At 38.7% G+C, this 23,308-nt stretch overlaps 4 protein-coding genes across 5 annotated transcripts in view; 3 read left to right on the top strand and 1 right to left on the bottom strand.

Annotated features, from left to right (window-relative positions):
- Positions 1 to 844: 844 nt before the first annotated feature.
- LOC136748206 (DNA polymerase III subunit epsilon) lies at positions 845 to 3,073 on the top strand. The gene is made up of 3 exons (XM_066701768.1): positions 845 to 1,019; positions 1,405 to 1,492; positions 2,060 to 3,073. Exons 1-3 carry the CDS (start codon positions 1,017 to 1,019, stop codon positions 2,578 to 2,580), a joined length of 612 nt encoding a protein of 203 aa, XP_066557865.1. The 5' UTR covers positions 845 to 1,016; the 3' UTR covers positions 2,581 to 3,073.
- A 295-nt stretch (positions 3,074 to 3,368) lies between these two features.
- plex9.2 (PML-like exon 9.2) lies at positions 3,369 to 5,352 on the top strand. Of its 2 annotated transcripts, XM_066702907.1 has the most exons (3): positions 3,369 to 3,423; positions 3,721 to 3,829; positions 4,151 to 5,352. In XM_066702907.1, the coding sequence occupies exons 2-3, from the start codon at positions 3,730 to 3,732 to the stop codon at positions 4,939 to 4,941; spliced, it is 891 nt and encodes a 296-aa protein (XP_066559004.1). In that variant the 5' UTR covers positions 3,369 to 3,423; positions 3,721 to 3,729; the 3' UTR covers positions 4,942 to 5,352. The 2 variants fall into 2 exon arrangements, with proteins under 2 accessions (XP_066559004.1, XP_066559005.1); XM_066702908.1 differs by lacking the exon at positions 3,369 to 3,423 and having other exon boundaries at positions 3,742 to 3,829; positions 4,095 to 5,352.
- Positions 5,353 to 10,717: 5,365 nt separating this feature from the next.
- On the bottom strand, positions 10,718 to 16,586 carry mpi (mannose phosphate isomerase). Its single transcript, XM_066701766.1, has 8 exons — positions 16,525 to 16,586; positions 15,138 to 15,265; positions 14,453 to 14,653; positions 14,185 to 14,326; positions 13,900 to 14,079; positions 13,619 to 13,792; positions 12,575 to 12,783; positions 10,718 to 11,772 (listed from the first exon to the last, which is right to left on the bottom strand). Exons 1-8 carry the CDS (start codon positions 16,538 to 16,540, stop codon positions 11,554 to 11,556), a joined length of 1,269 nt encoding a protein of 422 aa, XP_066557863.1. The 5' UTR covers positions 16,541 to 16,586; the 3' UTR covers positions 10,718 to 11,553.
- Positions 16,587 to 17,237: 651 nt separating this feature from the next.
- scamp2 (secretory carrier membrane protein 2) overlaps positions 17,238 to 23,308 on the top strand; it is a 14,201-nt gene continuing 8,130 nt past the window's right edge. Inside the window, exons 1-4 of the mRNA XM_066701765.1 lie at positions 17,238 to 17,384; positions 21,471 to 21,551; positions 21,837 to 21,923; positions 22,937 to 23,054. Coding sequence (XP_066557862.1) covers positions 17,328 to 17,384; positions 21,471 to 21,551; positions 21,837 to 21,923; positions 22,937 to 23,054 — 343 coding nt within the window. The 5' untranslated portion in view covers positions 17,238 to 17,327. The remainder of the gene's footprint in view (positions 17,385 to 21,470; positions 21,552 to 21,836; positions 21,924 to 22,936; positions 23,055 to 23,308) is intronic.

The raw sequence follows: 23,308 nt of genomic DNA, 5'->3' as shown, positions 1-23,308 counted from the left end.
AGAGCGCCCGCTGCTGGTGGGATGCCGCACTTCAGCTGTGCCTGAATATCTTTCAAGTTTGATTTATCCCCAGCCTATACCAGTTTGCAATCTGTGTTGTAAAGCAAATAAAACAATCCAAAAATACACCTCTCTGGATTTTTAAAGTATGTGTGCATGTATTTCTTGCTGGAAATATAAGAGCAAAGTTATCTGATTGTGTACATCAGATAATCGACATTAAAGCTTTTTTTGGTCCTCTCTCAGGCAAATACTATTTCGTTGCAATAGTGATGCGCAATACAATATAATTAAAAAGACATAGAAGATGACCACATAAAACATGGAGAAAAAAAATAAACTACACTCTGCTGCTGATAGTATATACTATCTACGATTTAATGAACTGATTTTCTCTCTTCAATTAAGGTCACACAAAGTGGCAATGCACTGTTTATAACCACACTCTGATGGCCAATATGGATCCTCTTCATATCTATATAATTTTGTCAAGCATTTATGATACTGATACATTTGAAATAGCGGTTATTTGCAGGTATACTGCACTGTTACCTACAGGGCATGTATAATTGAAATGTTTTGCATTTTAAAAAATTTTAAGCAGTATCAGATTTGTTTTGCAATAATAATAATAATAATAATAATAATAATAATAATAATAATTTACTAATGTGTGTCTCTACAGCATGGATAACCTGCATTTTAGTTTCATTAAAAGCGAAACTGCAACAGCCTTTCATTGCACATGACTCTAGTCACTGTAGTTACTGTATCGGACTTAAACCAGGTGTTCAAAACTCACCTGTCCCTCCCTGGGTGCCACCCATTGAGTCACAGCACAGTGTATTTCACACAGTAGAGCAAAACAATGTGTGTGCAATCCATGGGGTTACTCATTGCGTCTGTTGCAACCCTGTCGTGATTTCTCAGAATAACTATCTTGTGTTAAATCTGCTTACTTTTTATTGCTGTTTTTGCCGCATACTGAAACTCTAAATTCACCGACGCAGTCCACAATGGTAAGACATTATTTTCCGTTTTTGTCTTTATTATAATAATGAAATGGGGAAGTGGAGAGCAGTTCTCGTGACACATATAGAGCGCATGTATGTACGCTCTCCTTTTCAGCACACAACATACTAATCATGACTGTAGAAATGTAGTTCACAGACAGACGCCAGTGGGTTTATTTTTATTTTTTTTAAGTAAACTGGCTCAGAGGAATGCTTATAATCGCTTCCACCGACGAAGTTTATAAAATAACTTGTCACAAAGATCACAAGTGGGAACAAGTGTATCTGTTCATTTAGTGGCAGTGTTTAAAACGTTGCTGAATTCAGACACCATTAGCTGCTAGTGAAATATGTTAGACATTTGCATATATGCTGTATTTTTTGTTTAAAGGACTTTGAACCACAGAGAAATGGATGCACTGCCCAGGGTCAGTCTGAATACACCTTTGTCTTTTTCGATTTGGAGACCACGGGACTGGGTAATGTACAGTGCTTTTGTTTTAATCATACACTAAGCCAAAACCACTGGGACATCTGATAACTGCTAAAACAAATCTTATTTTATTTTCTTCTTCAAAAGACTTGTATTTAACTACAGATGTTCCTGGTAATTGTATTTTGATTGCAGAACAGTTCATAATCTTCAAATTATTTTAATTACACTACAGACATTAATCTGTATTTTATTTTAAGTTTACAGTTCAAAGCGGGAATTCAGACACAGCTGATGTTGTCCAATGTGCATACATACCTGGAGCTTTAATTGATTTGGCAGTAGATTATTCATCACATGCATCAGCTATTGGAATCAAGAAAAGGGATACATATATAATTGAAAACGATCCCTTAAGAATATAGATATTTTTTATCTTCATATTTTTCAATTATCTTCACGAAGAAGCAGAAAATGTACTTTGATTTTACTGTTGTGCTGTAATAGGATACGTAACAAGTGCTGAGAGAAACTGGGATACATTAATACACATTTGAAAGGGTGTCACAAAATCAACAAACGGTCTCAACAGTAACAACTGCTTTCCACACAGATGTCTCAGTGTGTGACATCATACAGCTGTCAGCCATCAGTGGAGAGAGGACCCTCAATGTCTACATGCTTCCTCGCTGCAATATGACAGAGGAGGCTTCCAGGATCACAGGCTTTACCGTTGAAGACTCCACCCTGCTCCTGCATGGCCAGCCAGTGGAGACCATGACCCACAAAGAGGCTTTGACTTACTTCATGACTTTCCTTCGCAACCTCCACCAGCCCCTACTCGTGGCCCACAATGGCAAGAGGTTTGACTGCCCTGTGCTGGCCAGGACTCTGGATGAATTCTCCCTCAGGGATGATTTTAAGCAGGTCATGTGTGGCTTCCTGGACACTTTCCTCCTGAGCAAAGCTCTGTTCACTGATTTAAGGAAGTTCTCCCAGGAGTATCTGGTCAAATATTTCCTCGGAAAGTCCTACATGGCACACAATGCCCTGGAGGACGTCAAGGCTTTACAGGAGCTCTACAAGGCCTGGAGTCCAACCTCATCTGTCGTCCATAGACATCGCTTCACTTGATTTTATACTTTTATACTTGTATACGTAAAATAACTACATGTGACATTATTATGTTATTATTTTGTGTAGTAAAAAGTTTTTTCTCGTTTTTATTTAGGTGTTACTTAGTATTGTAGTGTAGTTGTAGTAAGTGTTTGCTTATTATTGAATCACAATGAGTGGTTAAAATTGTTGCACAGTGAGGTGCTTTTATATTATGCCGTCAGACGGTGTTCCCAAATTGTGTGATATTATATACATTGTTTTTCTATTTACACATGATATTGTGTATACAAGATAACTGAAAAAATATATAACTTAGCACAAAAAATAAATATTTGTCTGCAGTCTTTTTTTATCAGATTTAATCTGTAAACGTAATAATGTTGAGGTGAACTGTAACTAAAATGGGTGATTGAAAAACATATGCACTTTCAAATAGGCAACCTGTGTCAAAGATTCCTATCTGCCATTTTGTATATTGAATTTTCACAATAAAACAGCATAATTCATACTGTTCTCTTTAACTGTTAATTTCAGAGCTTTTAATCCTGGGCTCAATTCTCCTTTAACTGATTGAGTTATTGAACTCTTAATTGAACAAGTACCTTAATTAGATCTTTCTTGACTGTTGTTTAAGTTATTGGTTTCAGATATGCTTTTCTCACATATGAACTGTTAAGCAGCTGATTCTCAGCTGGACAAATTAAGGCTAATTAAATATGATTTAGTGAGATTTGTGAAGCTATACCTTGAATGGTCTGATAAAACCTAGGTATGTTAGAGTCAGCATTCAACCAAGGGTTATTTTTTTGTTGGCCATTCAGAAAAAGGAACACTGCCAGGGACAGTCTCTCCAAGAAGGTAAGTTTTAAAGGTTGTGTGGCTATACTATACTATGGCTATAATGCAGTGTATATTTCTCACAGGGAACAACTTATTTTACTTCCTGTTTTTAGTCTTTGGGCCCTAAACTTCACTCTGTAGCCTATTCATGTTTGTAAAGACTTATTATTTGTATATCATTTGTGTGTAGAATTCAGCAACAGTTCATATTTTGTATGGCTTTGGCAATGCATAATTCCAAAACTAATTGGAGGGGGTAGACTGTTTCCATCTTTTTGTAAAATGGAAAAAAAAGTGATATTGATTATCTAACAGAAAGCACCGATGATAAAACGCATGGAGCAACGTCCATTCCCAGTGACCTACACCTCTCATGGAGTTCACCACAGACTTGTTTTCTTTGACCTGGAAACCACTGGACTTGGTATTTATAATTTGTCTTTGGTGCTGTCAGAATAGCATTAGGCATCAAATAATAAGATTCCTGTCTCACAGTAGATATTTGCTGATTTTATTCTATATGATAGCCTTAGTCGTTTGTTGGTCTGCTTAATCAATCAAATGTGATGCTTTTGCCAAGCATATAAAAGCAAGATATCTACTTAGGTATTGTCAGCAGCAGGAATTACTCAATTCCAGGAGTGACAGTCACATGACTAATTTGAGACCTTGATACTTCTTTATTGCAGGTAATCCTGGAGAACATTGCTCAGTGTAACAACAGATTGAATTCCTTTGCCCACAGGGACAATGTGTGACATTATCCAGCTGTCTGCAGTCAGCGGAGACCACACCTTCAATGTATACATGGTTCCCAGGCAACCAATTCAGAGAGGGGCCTCTGTCATCACGGGATTCAGAGTCAGGAGACAACAGCTGTACCTACACAACCGGTCCCTGCCCACCAACACCCTTAGAGAGGCTTTGACATCCTTCCTGGCTTTCCTTCACATGTTCCACAAGCCTCTGCTTGCTGGTCACAACATCAGGAGGTTTGACTGTCCTGTGCTGCTCAGGGCACTGGATGAAGTCCACCTCAGAGGAGAATTCAAGCATACAATCTCTGGCTTCCTAGATACTCTGCTTTTGGCCAGAGAGCTGCTGAAGGACACTTCCATCCAGAGTTTTCGACAGGAGAATCTGGTCAAGATGATTCTTGGGACTTCCTATCAGGCTCACAATGCTCTAGAAGATGTCAAGGCTTTGCAGAGGCTCTGCTGTGCCTGGATGCCCACATCCGAGCAAGTTCTCAGACACACCTTCACTCTGGCGCAGATGGAAGCTCAGGCTTCACTCCTGCCACTCGTGCAGGGCAAAGCCATCTCCAAGCCCACAGCCAGCAAACTGGCCTCATGGGGCGTCACGCTTGAAAAGCTGAAGGAGGCTCAAAGGCAATGTCCACCTGATGGACTGAAGCAGCTGCTGGAGCCCCTGAAAGAAAACCTAAAGGATGCATCTTTCAGGACTATTGCTGGAAAGATCTCTGACTTCCTGAAACAGCTACAGTGTCCTGAGCTCAACAGAGCTGCCTCTTAAACAAAACAGAGCAGAGATACTGACTGACTCCTGGTCCACTTGAGCTACAGGATTGTCTGGCCCTTGTACTAGATCGTTTTTTGGCATGACCCCTGTTTCCAGCTCTTCATACCTTTGAGGATTTAAGGTGACCTATAAAACTTGCAGCACTGTGAGTGAGTATCACTGAGTCACCAGAATGTCTAAGTTTTAACCCAAAGCAAAAGAATAACACTACTGCAGACCCAGCAATAGAATACATGCTTTTCCTTGCATGTTTCCAGTGTCCAGAAGGAAGAGAGAGCACACAAACAGCTGCTGTCCGTTTGTTAGTCTCCTGCCCTCTTATTTATGATATTTTTTAAAGTAATTGAATTTATCTTTAGATGTGGTAATGACGTTTAACAATTAAATAAAACATCTTAAAATATGGCTCACTCTTCTAGTTTTTCTATCATGGAATTGTGGTATTATCACTTATTTGATCTTTTTATCGCTAATTTATTTCTCACTGAGGCTCCCTGGAAACCAACTTGCACATTAAGAAATGTAACAAGTCAGTCACAAATCCTGACACAATGACGATTAATATGAGAATATCTGGCTTTAAGAATGAGCTAACCTTGACTGCATGAATGAAATCATGTAGGACAATGTTTACTTTTGGTTTTCATTACTCCAAATGTGATGCCCTCCTATTATTAGAATATCAATCAGAAATAGATGTTTGCTTCTGACAAGTTAAATTAAATTCTAAACATTAGTTAATAACTAAAATAAAAACTTCTGGCTTTTGTGCTGTGTTACTTTATAAGAAGTTTATTGACTTTTTTTCTGTTTGTCCCGTACCTGTGTTGAATAAAAGAGGCTTCGCTCACACCACTCTCTTCCAGTGTGGATGAGGCTTAATCTGGACTGTGTCCCAAACTACACCCTCTCACCCTACTCCCTTCCGTATCTGCTCTTCAAATTACATGATCGGGTGAAAGACAGTGACAAGGGGGCAAAAATATATATAGGGTGCCCCAGTTCCCACCTCAGAGAAGTACTTTAGAGAGAGACTCAAGTTCAGTGCTGCTCTTTAAAAAGCTGCCTGAGAATATAACCTGTTGCAGTAACCTCAACTCACCACTTCATGTTTTTTTTAAACACAGAAAATCCAGCAGCAAAAACCCTAAAATGTTACAATATGCTGGGTCCAAAGTGTTTCCCTTTGTCACCTAAGAAAGATTTAGTAATTTTGTCTTATTTTACACCAGGATCTTAGTGAAACAGTCACTATTTGTTTATGAAAGGCCCAAATGGTCTTCAGTAAGTGTTATTTTTCAGTAAATTAATTGTTTTCTACTTATAAAAGCATTTAATTAACATTACCTCCTATAATTTCAAGATTAATTCCCCTTGTCTGTTGTAACTTGTCAGTCCTAAAGCTGCCTTAGGTGAGATATGAACTATGCTTTTGTCTTCATACTGTTTGATTGCTTGTTCATGGAATGGAACTAGAATGTACATAAATTATCAAAGTAATTTAGCCATGTAACATTTTAGTTTTTTCATTGACATTTGTTTTTTATTGTACAAAAACAGGATAACAAGAAAACATTTCCAATTCCTATACTTTGTATGTTTTCAAATAGATACTTCCCTTATATACTGTGCTCTGATAGATGTTTTGTTTTGCCTTGCCTTGCAAAGACAACCCATTCAGGCCTTGTTCTAAGCAATGAGCAGTTTCTGCTGTGTTGGTGATGACATCACTTCCCTGAAGCTGTTGTCCTGTCTGTAAACTTTTGTGTGAGAGGTTTGGAATGGTCACCTGTCCTACATGCCAAAAGAGCATCACCCTCTGTGTACTAAAGGACAACTTGTTTTTCTCTCAGCTCAAGGCCATAGTTGATATCCAGAGGCAGGTAGTAGGGTACAGCAAGCTGCTATACTCCAGGTGTAAGGCTACTGCCTACTGCCAGTTACATGTGCTTCAAGTGTGAGAGGAAGCTGTGCGCTAGTTGCTTGGAGAACCACCAGATGTTCACTGAAAAGAAAAGACACTAGGTAGAGAGCTTGGACAAGCTCAGAAAGATGGACCTCCCACAGTTCATGGCAGTCACCTGCAGCAAGATGATATCTTACTTCCCCCCACCATGACAAACATGATCAGGTTAAAAACACTGTAGTTTGTATATCAGTACAGCCTCCTAAACATGTGGTTCACCCATCTGCATTTTGCAGGATTCAACCATTTGTGTATTATTAATTGAATATATAGAGATATATACAGTGAGGGGAAAAAAGTATTTGATCCCCTGCTGATTTTGTACGTTTGCCCACTGACAAAGAAATGATCAGTCTATAATTTTAATGGTAGGTGTATTTTAACAGTGAGAGACAGAATAACAACAACAAAATCCAGAAAAACGCATTTCAAAAAAGTTATAAATTGATTTGCATGTTAATGAGGGAAATAAGTATTTGACCCCTTCGACTTAGTACTTGGTGGCAAAACCCTTGTTGGCAATCACAGAGGTCAGACGTTTCTTGTAGTTGGCCACCAGGTTTGCACACATCTCAGGAGGGATTTTGTCCCACTCCTCTTTGCAGATCCTCTCCAAGTCATTAAGGTTTCGAGGCTGACGTTTGGCAACTCGAACCTTCAGCTCCCTCCACAGATTTTCTATGGGATTAAGGTCTGCAGACTGGCTAGGCCACTCCAGGACCTTAATGTGCTTCTTCTTGAGCCACTCCTTTGTTGCCTTGGCTGTGTGTTTTGGGTCATTGTCATGCTGGAATACCCATCCACGACCCATTTTCAATGCCCTGGCTGAGGGAAGGAGGTTCTCACCCAAGATTTGATGGTACATGGCCCCGTCCATTGTCCCTTTGATATGGTGCAGTTGTCCTGTCCCCTTAGCAGAAAAACACCCCCACAGCATAATGTTTCCACCTCCATGTTTGACAGTGGGGATGGTGTTCTTGGGGTCATTCCTCCTGCTCCAAACACGGTGAGTTGAGTTGATGCCAAAGAGCTCGATTTTGGTCTCATCTGACCACAACACTTTCACCCAGTTCTCCTCTGAATCATTCAGATGTTCATTGGCAAACTTCAGACGGGCCTGTACATGTGCGAATAATCACACCAACTGTTGTCACCTTCTCACCAAGCTGCTTGGCGATGGTCTTGTAGCCCATTCCAGCCTTGTGTAGGTCTACAATCTTGTCTCTGACATCCTTGGACAGCTCTTTGGTCTTGGCCATGGTGGAGAGTTTGGAATCTGATTGATTGATTGCTTCTGTGGACAGGTGTCTTTTATACAGGTAACGAGCTGAGATTAGGAGCACTCCCTTTAAGAGAGTTACCTGTTTAAAAGACACCTGGGAGCCAGAAATCTTGCTGATTGATAGGGGATCAAATACTTATTTCCCTCATTAACATGCAAATCAATTTATAACTTTTTTGAAATGCGTTTTTCTGGATGTTTTTGTTGTTATTCTGTCTTTCACTGTTAAAATACACCTACCATTAAAATTATAGACTGATCATTTCTTTGTCGGTGGGCAAATGTACAAAATCAGCAGGGGATCAAATACTTTTTTCCCTCACTGTATAGATGAAAATTGTTCTTGAAGCAAGCAAGTGTAAACATCTTAGGGAGGCCTTCACCCAGCACCGGATCAATATAGGCTAATGGTGATGATGATGCTGTTGTTCTTAGATAAATTGTTGCAGAATTGTACAGAAGTGTCCTTTAGCCTTAGACAGCCATATTCTGTATTAAAAAAATCCTTAAGGAAAGGCTCTACTCATTAATATTTTCAAGTTTTAAATGCATTTTAAATTAATTGCTTTTATAGTCTTCTGTGAATCTCACAGGTTGGTGGTTTGTAGGTTTTTGTGAGTTAAGTGCTGATAAAAACCACAATAAGCGTGATAGCAGCTCAGAATGAAGATAAAACAACAGTCCTGCCCTGAAGGCCTCCTGGCTTAATTCCCAGACTTCTCCCGTGATTAATTGTCATACAGCTCTGACTGTTTTTATATCTGTGTAAAGGCCATAGTGCATGCATATAATGTGATTTATTCATCCAATTTACTGAACTTCTTTTCAAAATATTATTCTGAAGATCAGAGGCAATTACTGTCTGAGCAAATTCCTTTTTTTTACCTTCCACCCTTCTTAGACAATCAAGTATATTATAACTATTACAAATTTTCCTTCTTATACACTTCCACAGTATCTTCTGTCAGACATGTTCCAATTCCATCTGCTGTATATGCACCATCCTTTTTGCCAAATCATTTGTTCTTTTCAGTTTCATAAAAGCAGCAGTTTGCACTTCCTGTCAACACCTACCTTCTCATCTTTAGATTTATTTCAGATTTGTCCCCCCCCCCTTTAAATCATTAGTTAGCATGGCAATGATCTGAGCATAAACTAGATTCGGAGAATCATGTTTAACCAAAGAAGGAACTTAAGTAACATGAAAATATGGATGTTATAAATTGTTTATTTGTTAAATATCAAAATGTGTGACACCTAGTAGAAACATTTCTTTTTTTCTTCATCATGATTTATTAAGGAATTTCATAGTACCTTTCTCCCATTTTTTGAACTAATCTTTCAAAATGCCATAATAAGGGAATAGTTGTAAACATGAATGTGATCTTTTAATGAAAAATGCAGAGAAACACTTAATGAATACATATTTATTGAGGTTTGTACATACATATGAAAAGATACCCTCTTTTCAAACCCATGCTTCTGAATACAAGTCTATTTCAACAATCCATTCCTTCTTTCATTTTAAACTTGGGCAGGAGGAAGCATTCCTTATTATGGTTTAAATTGCAGTTTGAGACCTGTGAACCATTCCAGAAACAAAATATACCAGAAGCTCCAAACTGGTCTACTTCATCTGGATATAAATGCAAAGGGAAAGGGACTACAAAACTCAAATTCAACAAAATTATACATTCTGGCAGAATTCAATGCTGTCAAAATAAAATAAACATGCTGACAAAACCTTTCAGCTGGCTACAGTTTCCCCTCATAGGTGGGAACTTCACAGGTTCCCCAGTACTTCATTGCCAAGTGACTTGACGTTGAAAAAATGCATTGGGTACCACTGTATAATTAAACGGGTGGGCACTAAGCTTAAGTGAGCCTTACCATTCCACTGCACACATCTGCCATGCACGTCAAACTGTGAATCCTATTTTGTCTGCAGGCATAATGACAAACAAGCAATTTAATACAGCTGCCTACCACATTCTCCATAGATCCAAACATCAACCAACCAAAAATTGTTGAGTTAAAACCTTATATATGATGGCAAGTTTTCATTTGGAAGCCTACAGCAAACAAAAAGCTGCAATTAAATACCAGGTTTGTAATTTGTAGTTGATTGGGTGGTTGATAGTTGTATTTAATTATTTTTACACATTGGTCTGCTTTAAAGTTCTTGCATGCTTCCAAGGTGAAAATGTATTAATGACTTCTCCTTTATGACAGACATTGTGAGATCAAGATTCAAGACAAAGTTTTACATGGCAGTATTATCCTTCTCTTCTTTTGACCCCAAGGTTATCAGGCTTCTGTGGACTTCAATAAAGAGACCACAGCTCCAAAGATTTTTAAATGATTAACCAACAGGCAAACAAAAACAATGTCACTCATAAAAGATTTGTCTAAAAATAATTGTATAACTCTCATATACGTTTTAATATCTCAGTCATTTGAGTAGAAAGCACTTTGTTCATTCATACTATGTTGAGGTAAAAATAAAGTAGGCAGCCATTTATGTAGCTCATGCACATGCCCTGATCATTCTGTAAAGTGCAAAACAACAGTAAATATCACCCTTAAATTATGCATAATCCTTAGTAATCATTAAAATGTATATATATATATATATATATATATATATATATATATAATTTTATTCAGTTATACAGGCCTGCCTGATCAACCAACTGAGAAGCAACCACTTTGTTCATTAATGTAATTTGTTGAGAGGTAAGGAGCAATTGTAATTTATTAAGCTAATGCAATCAGGTGTCCATGCATACAGCTACCCTGTTTAGACTGTAGGGGGGGCTGGAGGACCTACTCTTTGCAGAGGTCAGGCACTGAGTAAGGAAATAAAACAAGGAAAATATTATCTTTTCTTTGTTGTAATCTCATGAGTTTTAAGTTTGCACCTCAATATTAAAGTCAGTTTGATAAGCACAGCAATCTGGACTATTTTTATGAACAAGAAAGGAAATAACAGAGAGGTGTTACTCCTATAACAGGGATAGAGTGTAGCAAGCATACCAAGGAGACCTATAAATAAACTTCCATTCCAAAAATAATCAAACCCAGGCTGCTTGCATTATTAAAAAAAAAAGTCCCTTCTTCCGACAATTTAGTGCAGCATATTCTTCTCATGTACTTAAAGTAGTAAACATACATACATATTGTACATATGATATGAACTGAGTTCTACTGTATGACTGTATGATGACAGTGTCACAGTTTCTAGGATAAAATTCAGCCAGGCTCCTCAGCTAGACTAATGCTACCTAACTAGAGCCAGAGCAGCCCAGTTTGGGGGTACTAGAGGTCCCTTAGGGTTGAGGCAGGGGGTTGGAAGGGGTTACAAGACGCAGCAGGCCCGGAACAGCAGCATGCCGGCAGGGGAGGTTATGTGCAGTGCCACACTCTCATTGGCTGAGATGAAGAGCACAGAACCCCTCCTGAGAGCCATGTCAGAGAGGGCGGCGGCCGAGGCAGCGGTGGCCTCTCCAGTCACCACCAGCAGGATCCCAGCGCAGTCGATGGGAGCCACAGTGTACTGCTTCACTGATCCGGGGATCTGCAACACCAGAGAGACGTCCTCATCAGCCACAAGTCCTAGGCTGAAGGTCAGTTCCCATTCCATCAAAGATTACAATAGCTAAGCATAGGGGTTGCCACAGCCTGGTCTAGGAAAGCCAAGGGCTCATCTGGTTTCTGCTTTATCCAGGCCCTTAATACATTTCTGACCTTATCTCTTAGATTTAATTGGTCAAAATCCACCATTTGCTCCCAATAATCAATGGCTGATGGTTCACCTATGAAAGCAGAGGGATTGTAGCACTCCATCCACATGTTGAGGCATCCCTGCCTTATATAAACTAATGCTGAGAGTCATATGATGAGTCTTCTAATCTCATGAGTGTATAACCAGTGGGTCAATCTTCCCAAAGTCAAAGCTTTTTGTATTTCATAGTTTGCTTTGCAGGCTGGCTACAGTTTCCCTGAAGATACATCTTTACAATGTGTCCTGAGATGCCCTGAAATTGAATGGCTTCTCTAGCAGACATTGTTCCTAACTAGGTCAGTGTAATCTTCCAAATACCTAATGGTAGTTCACATTAAGACACCTGTAAATCATGCAGGATTGTGACTGCAGGACGGCAGGAGTTATACACTAAGCACTAATCGCCCAAGGAGAGGCGATCTGCATTAATGAAGTGAACATGCTTGCGCAAACATTTAATCTAATTAAATGAGAGCAATCCCAAGAGGCTGTAGCAAATTTTCACAGAGGGATTACCGGATAACTGTAAAGATGCACCAGAGTTCATAGCTCAACCCAAGAGAACAGGCCGAGTAAAAGGAAGAGGGTGCATTACCTGGATCCTCATGACGGTGAAGTCGGGGACAGGGGGGTCATAGAGGAAGACACATGGATCAGAGGCGTCTCGGACAGAAGGGAAGATTTTGGAGCTGGCTGGGGCAGGAGAGTAATTCAGCATCTCGCAAAGGGTGCTCACGTCAATGTACTTGGGTGTCAGCCCAGCTCGCACAGTGTTGTCAGAGCAGGCCATACACTCAATGCAATCTGCAGTAGAAAATGCACACAGAACACATAATGTAGTCTGCTGGGGAGAACACACACATTCAAAAATAAAATACAATTAAAAGCATGCTTTAACTTCCCTTAGAATAACTCTTAAGGTCCTACTTTTAATATTAACATATTTTATTGTCCAATCCACATTTAACCATTACAAAAATATGTGGTGATTTAAAATGTGACTAGCCTCTTTAAATCAGGTTGAGGATCACAGTCTAGATACTTTTTTGTGTGCTTATTTTTATAGTGCCCAGACAGAATTAAACTAGGTGCATCGAGTGTCAATTTGATTTAGTTTGATGGCTAATTCTAATCGATTGTGCACTGGCAGGCATCGTTGGTAATAAATAACATCAGATGTATTAAGATGTATGAACCACAACATTTATAATTCAAGCACCGTTTAGCCATAGCATAAAAGCAAATAAATGACTGACTGCTCATTTAATACATGTTTACATTGATTGCCAATTAACATTATTAGTAACATTTACTTAGGTAAACCTTAAAAAATAAATATTTTCATTTTGAGAAGTCTTTTCACCAACACCATCTGTTCAAGTAAAATAAGAAAACATCCATGTGTTGCAACTATTGTAAAGTAAAAACAATAATAAAACCTATTAAATACTGAAAGTAGTCCTAGATTGAATTGGAATGTGGAAATAATACAGATTTAGATGTATGAACAGCTGCAGTTGGTGTAGTTAATTAATTATTATAATTATTTTTCTTCTCCTTTAATCTATCAAAGGTTTTATTGTAGCTTCTGAAGAGAAAGGGATGTGGCTTGTGTGGCAGTGGCATATTGAAATCTGACCTCCATACAAATAGGCGTGAGGCTCATTGGCCCCCAGGAACATGGCTTCCCCTGGCTCCAGCATTATCCGGTTGAGGAAGTAGATGGAGAAGCAGCCAATATCCCCTGGAAACTGTGAGTGTAACCGTAGCAACAGGTCCCCATTACTTCCTGATGTGTCTTTTCCTGCAGCCGCTAGATGAAGAGGAAAATAGTGTCACACACAGGGTCCCAACTGTAAGAAGGCTAATGTCCACTAGGAATAGCAATACAAAAGGATAGGTAATAACTGTAGCACCCACCTTCCTCAGATACTCTTTTCACTAGCATGTTGAGCTGGTCAACAAATACTTTTTTCTCACAGTTCATCATCCTGGTGAAGCATTTCTTCAGAGCCTCTGACACCCTGCCTGCATCCCCCACACTGCTCTGCAGCTCCTCCGCAGCCTCGTTTCCCACCAAAGCATGGAACTCGGGCACCGCTGGAACACAGGACAGGGGACATCACTCAAGGATACGTTATTACATTATGTTATTATAACTACACAGTACATACAATTCACCACAAAAGAACAAATGGCACTTACATTTCAGAAAGCCTACAATCTCTTCCACGGGTCGGAAGCCACAGAGACCCTCGAATGGAGTTAGAGCGATGGCCATTTCTGGCTTATGATTGCTATCTGGATAGTGCTCTGGAAACTGAGCGTGAAGCCTCACTGCTAATTCCTGAGGAAAACAGAAAAGAAAAATAACAAATTATACACTAACAAGATACAAAGATCAAATTGTCATTATGCACAGTGTCTGCATTTCCATTGGCAGTGCAAGGTCATGGGAAGGTATTCAGCTTACCCTGTTGGGATGGGCCTGGACGGACAGTGCAAGGTTAACAGAGAGAACTTTGAACAGAAAGGGCAGCTGTCCCTGGAATGTATCCTTGACCTTTGATCCCAAGCAGCCTGGATAATCTGCTATCCACTGCCCCAGAGTCCTCTGGGAAATCCTATTATCTTTGATGAGAGCATCTCCTTTAGGGTGGGCACCCATCCACAGCTGAGAGAAGCAATGAGACAGGTTTAAATAGAAGGCTGTGGTTCTGTGAGATTAAATGGGCCCTCAGTATGTAAGAATATCTTGTACAACAACAAAGACATTTCACATATCCCAGCCTTTCATTGCAACTTTCAGTGACCCTTGCAAAAACTATTCTATATTAAGAATATTTCACATGGAATGGAAGCAGTAGGAAGTAATACTCTAAGCATGTGACAGCTTTAAGCATTCACAAACAAGAAAAAACAACATTAAAATACAATGTTTTGTTGAGGTTTTGCAATGTGGAATATCTGGGCCCAGATACAATATTTTAATATAAGGATGATAGCTAGAGATTATGTTTTTTTGGATTATGTATTTAGACAGAGTGTTCTGAATATTTATTTGGTTGCAACCTTTGTTTGTTTTTTGGGGTGTTTTTTTCTTCTTCCACTTGGGTAGGTCGGACATTTTTTCAGCTGCAATCTTCTTCATGTCTCACCTCTGCATAGGGCTTGTCATCTTCAATCACAGTCAGAGGGTCTCCGCTTACAACGAGCTTGGCAACTTCACTGTCTAGCCCCACCTTTCCCCACGCGTACTTTTGGACAACACAGGATAATGGAAACACTGGAAATAACAGATACACCATTATTATTATTATTATTATTATTATTATTATTATTATTATTATTTTTCTTGGCAGACGCCCTTATCCAGGGCGACTTACAACATAAGTGCAAAAATACAGAGAAGTATCAATCATTACAAATTCAACTTAGCTAAAACATAGCAATTCAAAATAATACATTTTACAGATTCCAATTACAATTTACACAAGTACAGTAAGAGACTTCCTACATCCTGGACGGTGAAAGCTAAGTGCTGTCAAGATGTAGGGCTACGGGAAAGGGAGCAAGGAGGAAAACAATCAATAATGCGAGGAGTATAATAAGAACTGTGAAGTGCTATCTAGCAGGGATAGAGGACTAATATTACAAGTACTGTCGGAAGAGATGCGTCTTGAGTAAGCACCATGCACTATAATCAACACAAATAGTCTCTATGTGTATGTTTCACTCCATTTCCACAAGAATCCCAATTAAAAAACAAAAAAGGCACAACCTGATCATGCATGTATAGATAAGATATCCAGCTATGCCTTGTGGCAAAGTAATTCTTTTTTATGTTTGTTTTAAAATGTAGCACAGACTAGAAACACCAAATCGAGATAATAATAATAATAATAATAATAATAATAATAATAATAATAATAATAATAATAATAATAATAGAGCTTTCATGCATTTCATGCATATATAGGTCAAAGCCACATAAAATATGCTTTTTAGATGCATTCACTTTATATTAAATAATAACAATACATATTTTACATAAAATAGTGTTAAATGTTAAAAAATAATAATTTCTCACAATGTAAATACATTGATTTTATTATTAGGAAACGTTCGGATTCAAAACAGTAAAGCACTTTAGAGACACTCCCTTACTCCTCTGGACACGGCATTCCATCGTATTGTACATTTGATGTTAATTGAAACGAATCAAATACAACTACGTTTGATATTAAGGGTGCTTTAACCATGGCAGAAGCCCTAACATTTAATTACAGTAATACCCAAACGGAATATGAAATATTTATAAAACGACGACAACTGAATCCGAAAATATGTGTGTTAACCTAAGGGATGCTGTTTTAGGTACCTATGTAACGCTCACTTATCTAGCTCGGCTACGAAGCTTTAGACGAATTATTTTCTTTTCATTGCCTTGTGGCAGTTGTTAATCGCAAGTTGGACAACCTTGAGTCGACATGCAAAACCCCTTGTCGTATTTCAAAGTACAGTTAAGCAGCAAATGTTTCTGACCTCTTACTTCCTCCATTGCTGCAACGTCGGTCCTGGCAATGACAACCCGCTGACGTCACCGTACACCGACCACATCCTCATGCTGCACTGTAGATTATATTTAGAAGTAAATGTACTTGTAAAATAAGGATAGTAGTACAACACTGTAAGGGGTACTTAAGTATAAGTCATGTAATAATCATAATCATAATAATGTTCATTATCTTTAGTACTCCATGTTACATCTAAGTATACTTTTGTAATTAAAAACAGTTCAATTAATTATTAATTTCAAAACGAATGGCTGGCTGGTGGTCATAAATGCATGCATTGGGCTTTTTGGAAACAAACCAAAAGTTCTATATTAGTACAATTATTCGCAGCATAAGCATAGTTGTCTCAGTGCAATTGATCATTATTATCTGGAAAGCATAGCACTACCCAGTTAGCAATAATAATAATCATAATAATAATAATAATAATAATAATAATAATAATAATAATAATTGTTGTTGATAATATTATTGTAAAGGTATCTCTATAATTCCTATTGTTGCAAATAATATACATAGTTTAGTTTATTTATATATGTATTGTATTTAAATTGTGAATTTTACTCCATGTAATTTAGCCGGGTCGGAACCAAAGAGAAAACTGTGGTTTGACCGAGGGTGACGTCACTCCGTGCTTCGTCATACCCACAACGCCTGCGCACAAAGCTGCTGTTCAGGAAGTTGTCTGAGTGAAAGATACGGCAAAGCAAAGGAAAGTACGAAAGAGACGGGGTTATTTATCACATAGGTAGCGAGGACGAGTAGCTCAAAATGTCGGGATTCGACAGCAACCCCTTCGTGGACCCAGTGGATGTCAATCCTTTCCAGGTATGGATTTCCCGATTGTATAAGTATTTTGCAAATCAAAATACTAAAAACAATTGTTTATGTGGGGGAAACAACGCTGCTAAAGAAACCTGTTGGGTTGGTTGTTGGGTTGGGCCCAGTTGACATTCCTCCGGCGACGTGGCATGATTGACAACCTTTTCCACCTATTGGGGACTTTTGTTTTATTTGACACCCAATCAAGAAACGATAGGGATGGGGGATGCGTCTTTTTTTTCTCCTCTTTCTCTCAGATGGGGAGCGAATGCTTTGAGCAATTTAATGACTAAATGTATTAAAACTGTAGGAAACGGCATTGTGTTATTTATCTTATAAAGCATCTGCTGTAATATAATATTTTGTATAGACAAGCCTTGAAATATAATTTACGCGTTAAGCAACCTACTACCATGAACACCTTAATGTCATCAACAGGTGCACAAGGTTTTTTCCCCCCTTCTTGCTCCAAACAGCAAGATCACGTAGCGTCATCAAGGGCTGAGAAAGTGTGCACCAGTGTCAGTGCAAGTGTGCTTCTTGCAAGTTGCCATTGTAAGCAACTGCGTAGGTCGCAGTATGATTGTCAGTTTTTAATTTAAAGTGGCGTTTGTTTTTTCTGTCACACCTAAATACTAATATTAATTCCTCGAAAACCGATTAAACATTCATTCTGTAAGGGCTCTGTTACTTTGGTAAATGTCCTGTTTACACGTCCGTTTCTAGTGCTCTTGATTAGTGACATCCTGTACTGATATTGAAATGATAGCAACATTAGTAGCAGGTCCTATAAAAGCAGGTACTGCATCGTGAGCACGTTTGTCACAGGCGTGCTATGCTTATTATCGCAACACTTTTGTGATAGCTTCATAACTTTTACCTCTGAAATGATATGATTTTGTTTGAGTGAATATTAAGAACGAATACTGCATGTACAATCACTGGAGAGAAGAAGGATGTGGTGATGAATCTGAGCTTTGTGGCTTTGCCAGAAATGCACTGTAGTTATAGGCCTAAGTTGTAGTGTGAAGCCGGTGTTTGTTTTTTGGCACCTTAAATTAAAATGCACTGACGTAAACATACATTTAATATGACTAAGTAGGTTTGCATGACAATATAAGAGCTCTGTAAAAGTATTTATTTTACTTATAATTAGTAAAGATTAACTAAACTTCAGCAAGCTTTTCAATTTTATATCTAAACCAGATTATTCCAGTACAGTACAATTGCACTGAATGAAAGGAAATTACAGAAATGCAAACTTTGCAGCTACTGCAAAGGACCTTCCTGTTGGTACAGAGCAACGTTGTTGATTGCCTAACATTGCAATAGTTGTTGGTGGCTAGGATAAGGTGAACTGGAAAAAAAACAGTATTCATGCATAACTTAAAAATAAATGTAGAAGAAAGGTAAACGTTTGTAACTGGCACTACAACATAGTGTCTGTCTTTCTTGACCTACACTTTTCAAGGAGAAAGTGGGATCCTCATACAAAGGATCAATTTAGATCACTAATGTATTTCAGTGTGAAAATGTTGCTGTGTATCAAGGGGAATGAAAACCTTATCCTTCAGAACCAGATAATGGCTTACATTGAAACAAATGAGAGAACTTGTCAGCTGTAAGTGTTTGTGTTGAAATGCATAATTACTGGACATAATCTTAGTTAACTTATCAATACAATATTTTAGTACTTCTGTACTTTAGTGGTTTCACACCGAAGGCATTATATAATTACTGCCTTTTTTGACATTGCTGCCCCAGTCACAATTTGCCTGTCTCTTTTGCCCAAAAATAGAGCTGTTCTCACTAGTGTAATAATTATGGTGGGGCAAATTACAGTGCATGCTTACTCACTCTCCTATAACACAATCTGCGGTGACAGTTTTCTCTTATTGCTGCAAATGAAATGTGCCCCTAGCAGTAATACAAAACAATGTCTATCATGAGATTGGCAGACTTTCAGCAAAACAAGAACATATTGAATTCATTTAACATGGTAAGGGTCATTCTCAGCTGTATCTCAAATCACATGCACTGTGTCACATTTCTACTTTCAGCTTACAACCCCCAGATGGTAAATTATTTTGTAAATAAAGAGCCACTTCTTTAAGCTGTACTTTTTTTTTTTTTGTTCTTCAAGGTTCCTTAGCCAGAGCCAGTATCAAATATTGGGATATATTTTAGTACTGTAGTCCCAGGCTGCTTCCTTATTATCTGACTGACAAACTGCATATTATAAGATAAATAGTTAAACTGATGTTTCATTCAATAAGGTAGGCATTGTATTATACATAACACAAAGAATTCGGACAAATTGGTGCACAATACATTTTCTTCATAGTTTTTCTTTAAGTTTCTGATATTTTTGTGAATGTTATTGTCCAGGCATTATCCATCCTGGGATGCCGATGGAAAATGTTTTAAGAAAGCTGTGATATAATTAACATATTGTGTTTAAATCACAAGCAAGAGCTTTACTATTTCTGCAATGGGATTTTCTTTGCTAGCTTTTTGTAGCTATATTAGCATATTAACACAAATCTCCATAGTAACACTGTGATGGTCTTTTGGTGTCATGTGGAACTTCGGAATAACTCTATGCTAGTTTCACAATGCTGTGTGGTTGAAAAACCTGTAGGACAAGGGAGCGTCCTATTATAACACTCCCTGGGCAATGAGGCCTTTTAACTCCGTAGACGACTGCCAGCCTTCACTGTTAAAATGCCGCACCCGCCTCATTCTTTGGGCAAGTGGTTTCCTTGGGCAAGTGGTTTCCTTGGGGTTCCTAGCTGTACCTTCTACCCATACTTATAAAATGCTCACTTTCACTCATGTAAATGTGTAAATTGATCCCACACAAGTTGAAAAATAGTAATTTAACTTGCTTGCTGACACATCTCAGTTGCCTAAAGCCAATTGCACAATTTTGCACAGTAACTGCACTTGTTTTTCTGTAATTTCAACCTTTTCCCTTCCTGCTTTGTGGAGGTCAGTCTTGAAAGGTTGTAAGGCTCCATGCCTCTATGCCTCCATTCACTCTTTCAATAAATATTGAAGAACTCGGACTTCAGTTGTACTGCATTGGAACTGAATGTTACTCTCTTGGGCAGGAAACTTAGGTTTACATTATGGTTATGGATGCTGACTTAACTGAGGTTTGCAGTTTTGAAATGCATCATCATTTCACATTTTGTGTTGGCTAGGGTAGGCGTTCTCGTTATTGATTGTGCTAATAATAATTTATGTAATACGATGGTGTACATTGTCAAGTTTCCTTGTTACTCAATGCTCAATCACATTTCAGAATAAACCTGCAGAACATTATTTTGCTGTTAGATACATTTTTATACATTCATGTATAGTTGTTAAATTAAAGACAAACCATTCAACTGTAACACCTGTTGCAGGTAAGTAAGTACATTTGATAAATAAAGGTGTGCCTGAAAGCATACAGGAAACACATTTTTCCTTTCACATGGATACTCTTGTTCTTTTGTCTCGCCTTGTTATGAGGTCAGTGCTGCTGCTGCACAGGTGACATGAGAGAGCCTTCCAGATACAGGATTTTCTTAACAAGCATCTCCAAAACTGAAACAGTCAAATTCTTAATAAAATCATAAAGAAGGTAGTTCCAGAGCCCTGGATTCTGTAGTCTGGCCAAGTTTATTCTCACAGCTTTTAACCTTAAAATAAGTACATTAAGTACATTTGAAGTATGCTCAAGTATGTTAATTAATTAATGGGGGTTGTCTTGAATGGTAGGGATTTGAGGAAAGACCTCCAGAAAGTGAAACCATTTGCCAGGTAAACGGCAAGACTTCAGGCACACCTTCTGAAAATATACAACTAGGATGATGATGTACTGTTAGAACAAGCACAGGTGTAATTACCGGGTTGCCTTCTGGGAACAAGATGCTAACCCGTCGTTTTGCTAGAAGCTTTAAGGATCTTCATGTTTAACAATTTGAGGTAAACTAAACAAATAAAAGATAAAGGCTAGGAAGATAACACTGGAAACATTGCCATTCATAAGGAAAGTTAATGTTGTATCCTTGCGACAATACACATTGTACAATCTCTTTGTTCCAGGATCCCTCAGTCACACAGCTGACTACTTCCAATACAGAAAGAGTAGGGGAATACAATCCCTTCTCTGGAAACTCCACTTTGGTGAGATTTTCTTCTTTTCTCTTTTATTGTGTGTGTGTGTGTGTGTGTACAATGTCACACACATCATGGCTTTTCATCCTATTCTTTTGTTCTCATTAAAGTGGTTTTACGTACATATGCATATTGGAGTTGCAGTGTTTGTAAAGAATACCATAAAGATGTGGCTGTGTAATAATTTAGCATTTGTCATTTCCTTTGGGTACTTACTTATGTTCTGTGTTAGTTATTTTATATTAAAATGTTGATAACACAAATTTGATGTGTATGTCTCATTGGGTTTTCTAGACCACCCCAACTCTCACTACTATCCCTGCTCAACCAGCCCCATCCCAGCCCGCAGTGTTGCAGCCCTCAGTGGAGCCCAGTCCACAGGTCAGTGCCGATGCTCCGCTTGATGAATCTCATACTGCAAATGGAGACGCCAGACAGGCGTTGTTCCCATTTGCATTCAGAATCTGTTTGTGTTTCTTTCTTCTTGACTTTCTGGTTGTTGCTGCTGCAACCCATAGACCAGCTGGATGCTCTTAAGAATTCTGTAGAAAAACTGCAAAGGATGATTTCTGAGCAAATTAATTCAAGCTGTCATGTGGATGGATGAAATGTATTACAAAATGTGACTGCTAGCAGGGCTGTGCTGTTCAGACACTGCGGTGCTCTGCTGGATTGTAATCAATGCTGAAACCAGCTCAGTGGGACACTGATAAATGGACATACATTCAGTATGAGTCTCACAGTTGTCAAGAGCTTTTTGGTTATTTTATACAGGCACTTATGATTAGGAAGGCCAGAAGCTTTGTAGCACCAAGGTCAGGGCCAGAGAATAAGTATTCAGACAGGCAATCACTATTGTCCAGTTGCCATAGTCAGAGAAGGAGCAGGTGAGAGTGTTAGGATGATACAGGATATAGCTGAAAGGTATGATGTTGGTGCTATTCAGTGACACCAAACGAAAGAGTTTGCACTGTAAAAGGCAACTTGTGCTGTTCAATTTGGCAGCACTTTATAAAAATAAAACAATACAAAAAATCTTACACTTGCTTACGTTTTTACAACAAGTGGAATTGGTTCCAGAATGCCAAAACATGTGCTTGCTACCTTGAGAGCTGCCAGGGTTTTCCAGTTTCTGTGACTCTAGGGAAGCCTGATAGGTGCCCAACAAACAACCAAAAGCATGACTAGAAAATGTTGATGCCTACATTATATCTGAATTAAGTTTGCCTCTAAAAATAACCCCAAAGCCTGAAAGCCAAAGAATAGCCCAACAGCCTAGTATATTCTCCCCTCCCAGTATACCCTGTCCCCTTGTATAGCATGCAACTCAGGACTGTATATCTGTGGGACTGTGGATGTGGCTGCTGTAACCGGCGTTTCCTCCTCTCTGCCAGGTCACAGCCGCCGCGGCCCAGGCCAACCTCCTTAGGCAGCAGGAGGAGCTGGAGCGGAAGGCAGCAGAGCTCGACCGCAAGGAGCAGGAAATGCAGAACAAGAACTTGGCTGCTGGTGGTGAGACCTTCATTGTGTGTCTTGACAGCAGCATAACATGCCAGTCAGTGTTGTCAGAGCACAGGGTCGTCCTTACGAGGGGGGGAACCCTCAGTGACTGGTGTTTTAAGCTTTTGCTACTTCACTGTGTGTTTTTTTTTTTTTTTTTTTTTTTGGAGGAGCAATGTTTAAAATGTCAGTGCCATATAAGAATGAATGTCCTTGACCCAAGGGTAGGTAATATCACCTGCCTTTCTTGTGGCTTGTATTGTTAT

Source organism: Amia ocellicauda, chromosome 4 (genome assembly GCF_036373705.1).
Source record: "Amia ocellicauda isolate fAmiCal2 chromosome 4, fAmiCal2.hap1, whole genome shotgun sequence".
In the NCBI taxonomy this organism is placed as follows: Eukaryota; Metazoa; Chordata; class Actinopteri; order Amiiformes; family Amiidae; genus Amia; species Amia ocellicauda.
This window is presented reverse-complemented; position numbering and strand designations above follow the sequence as displayed.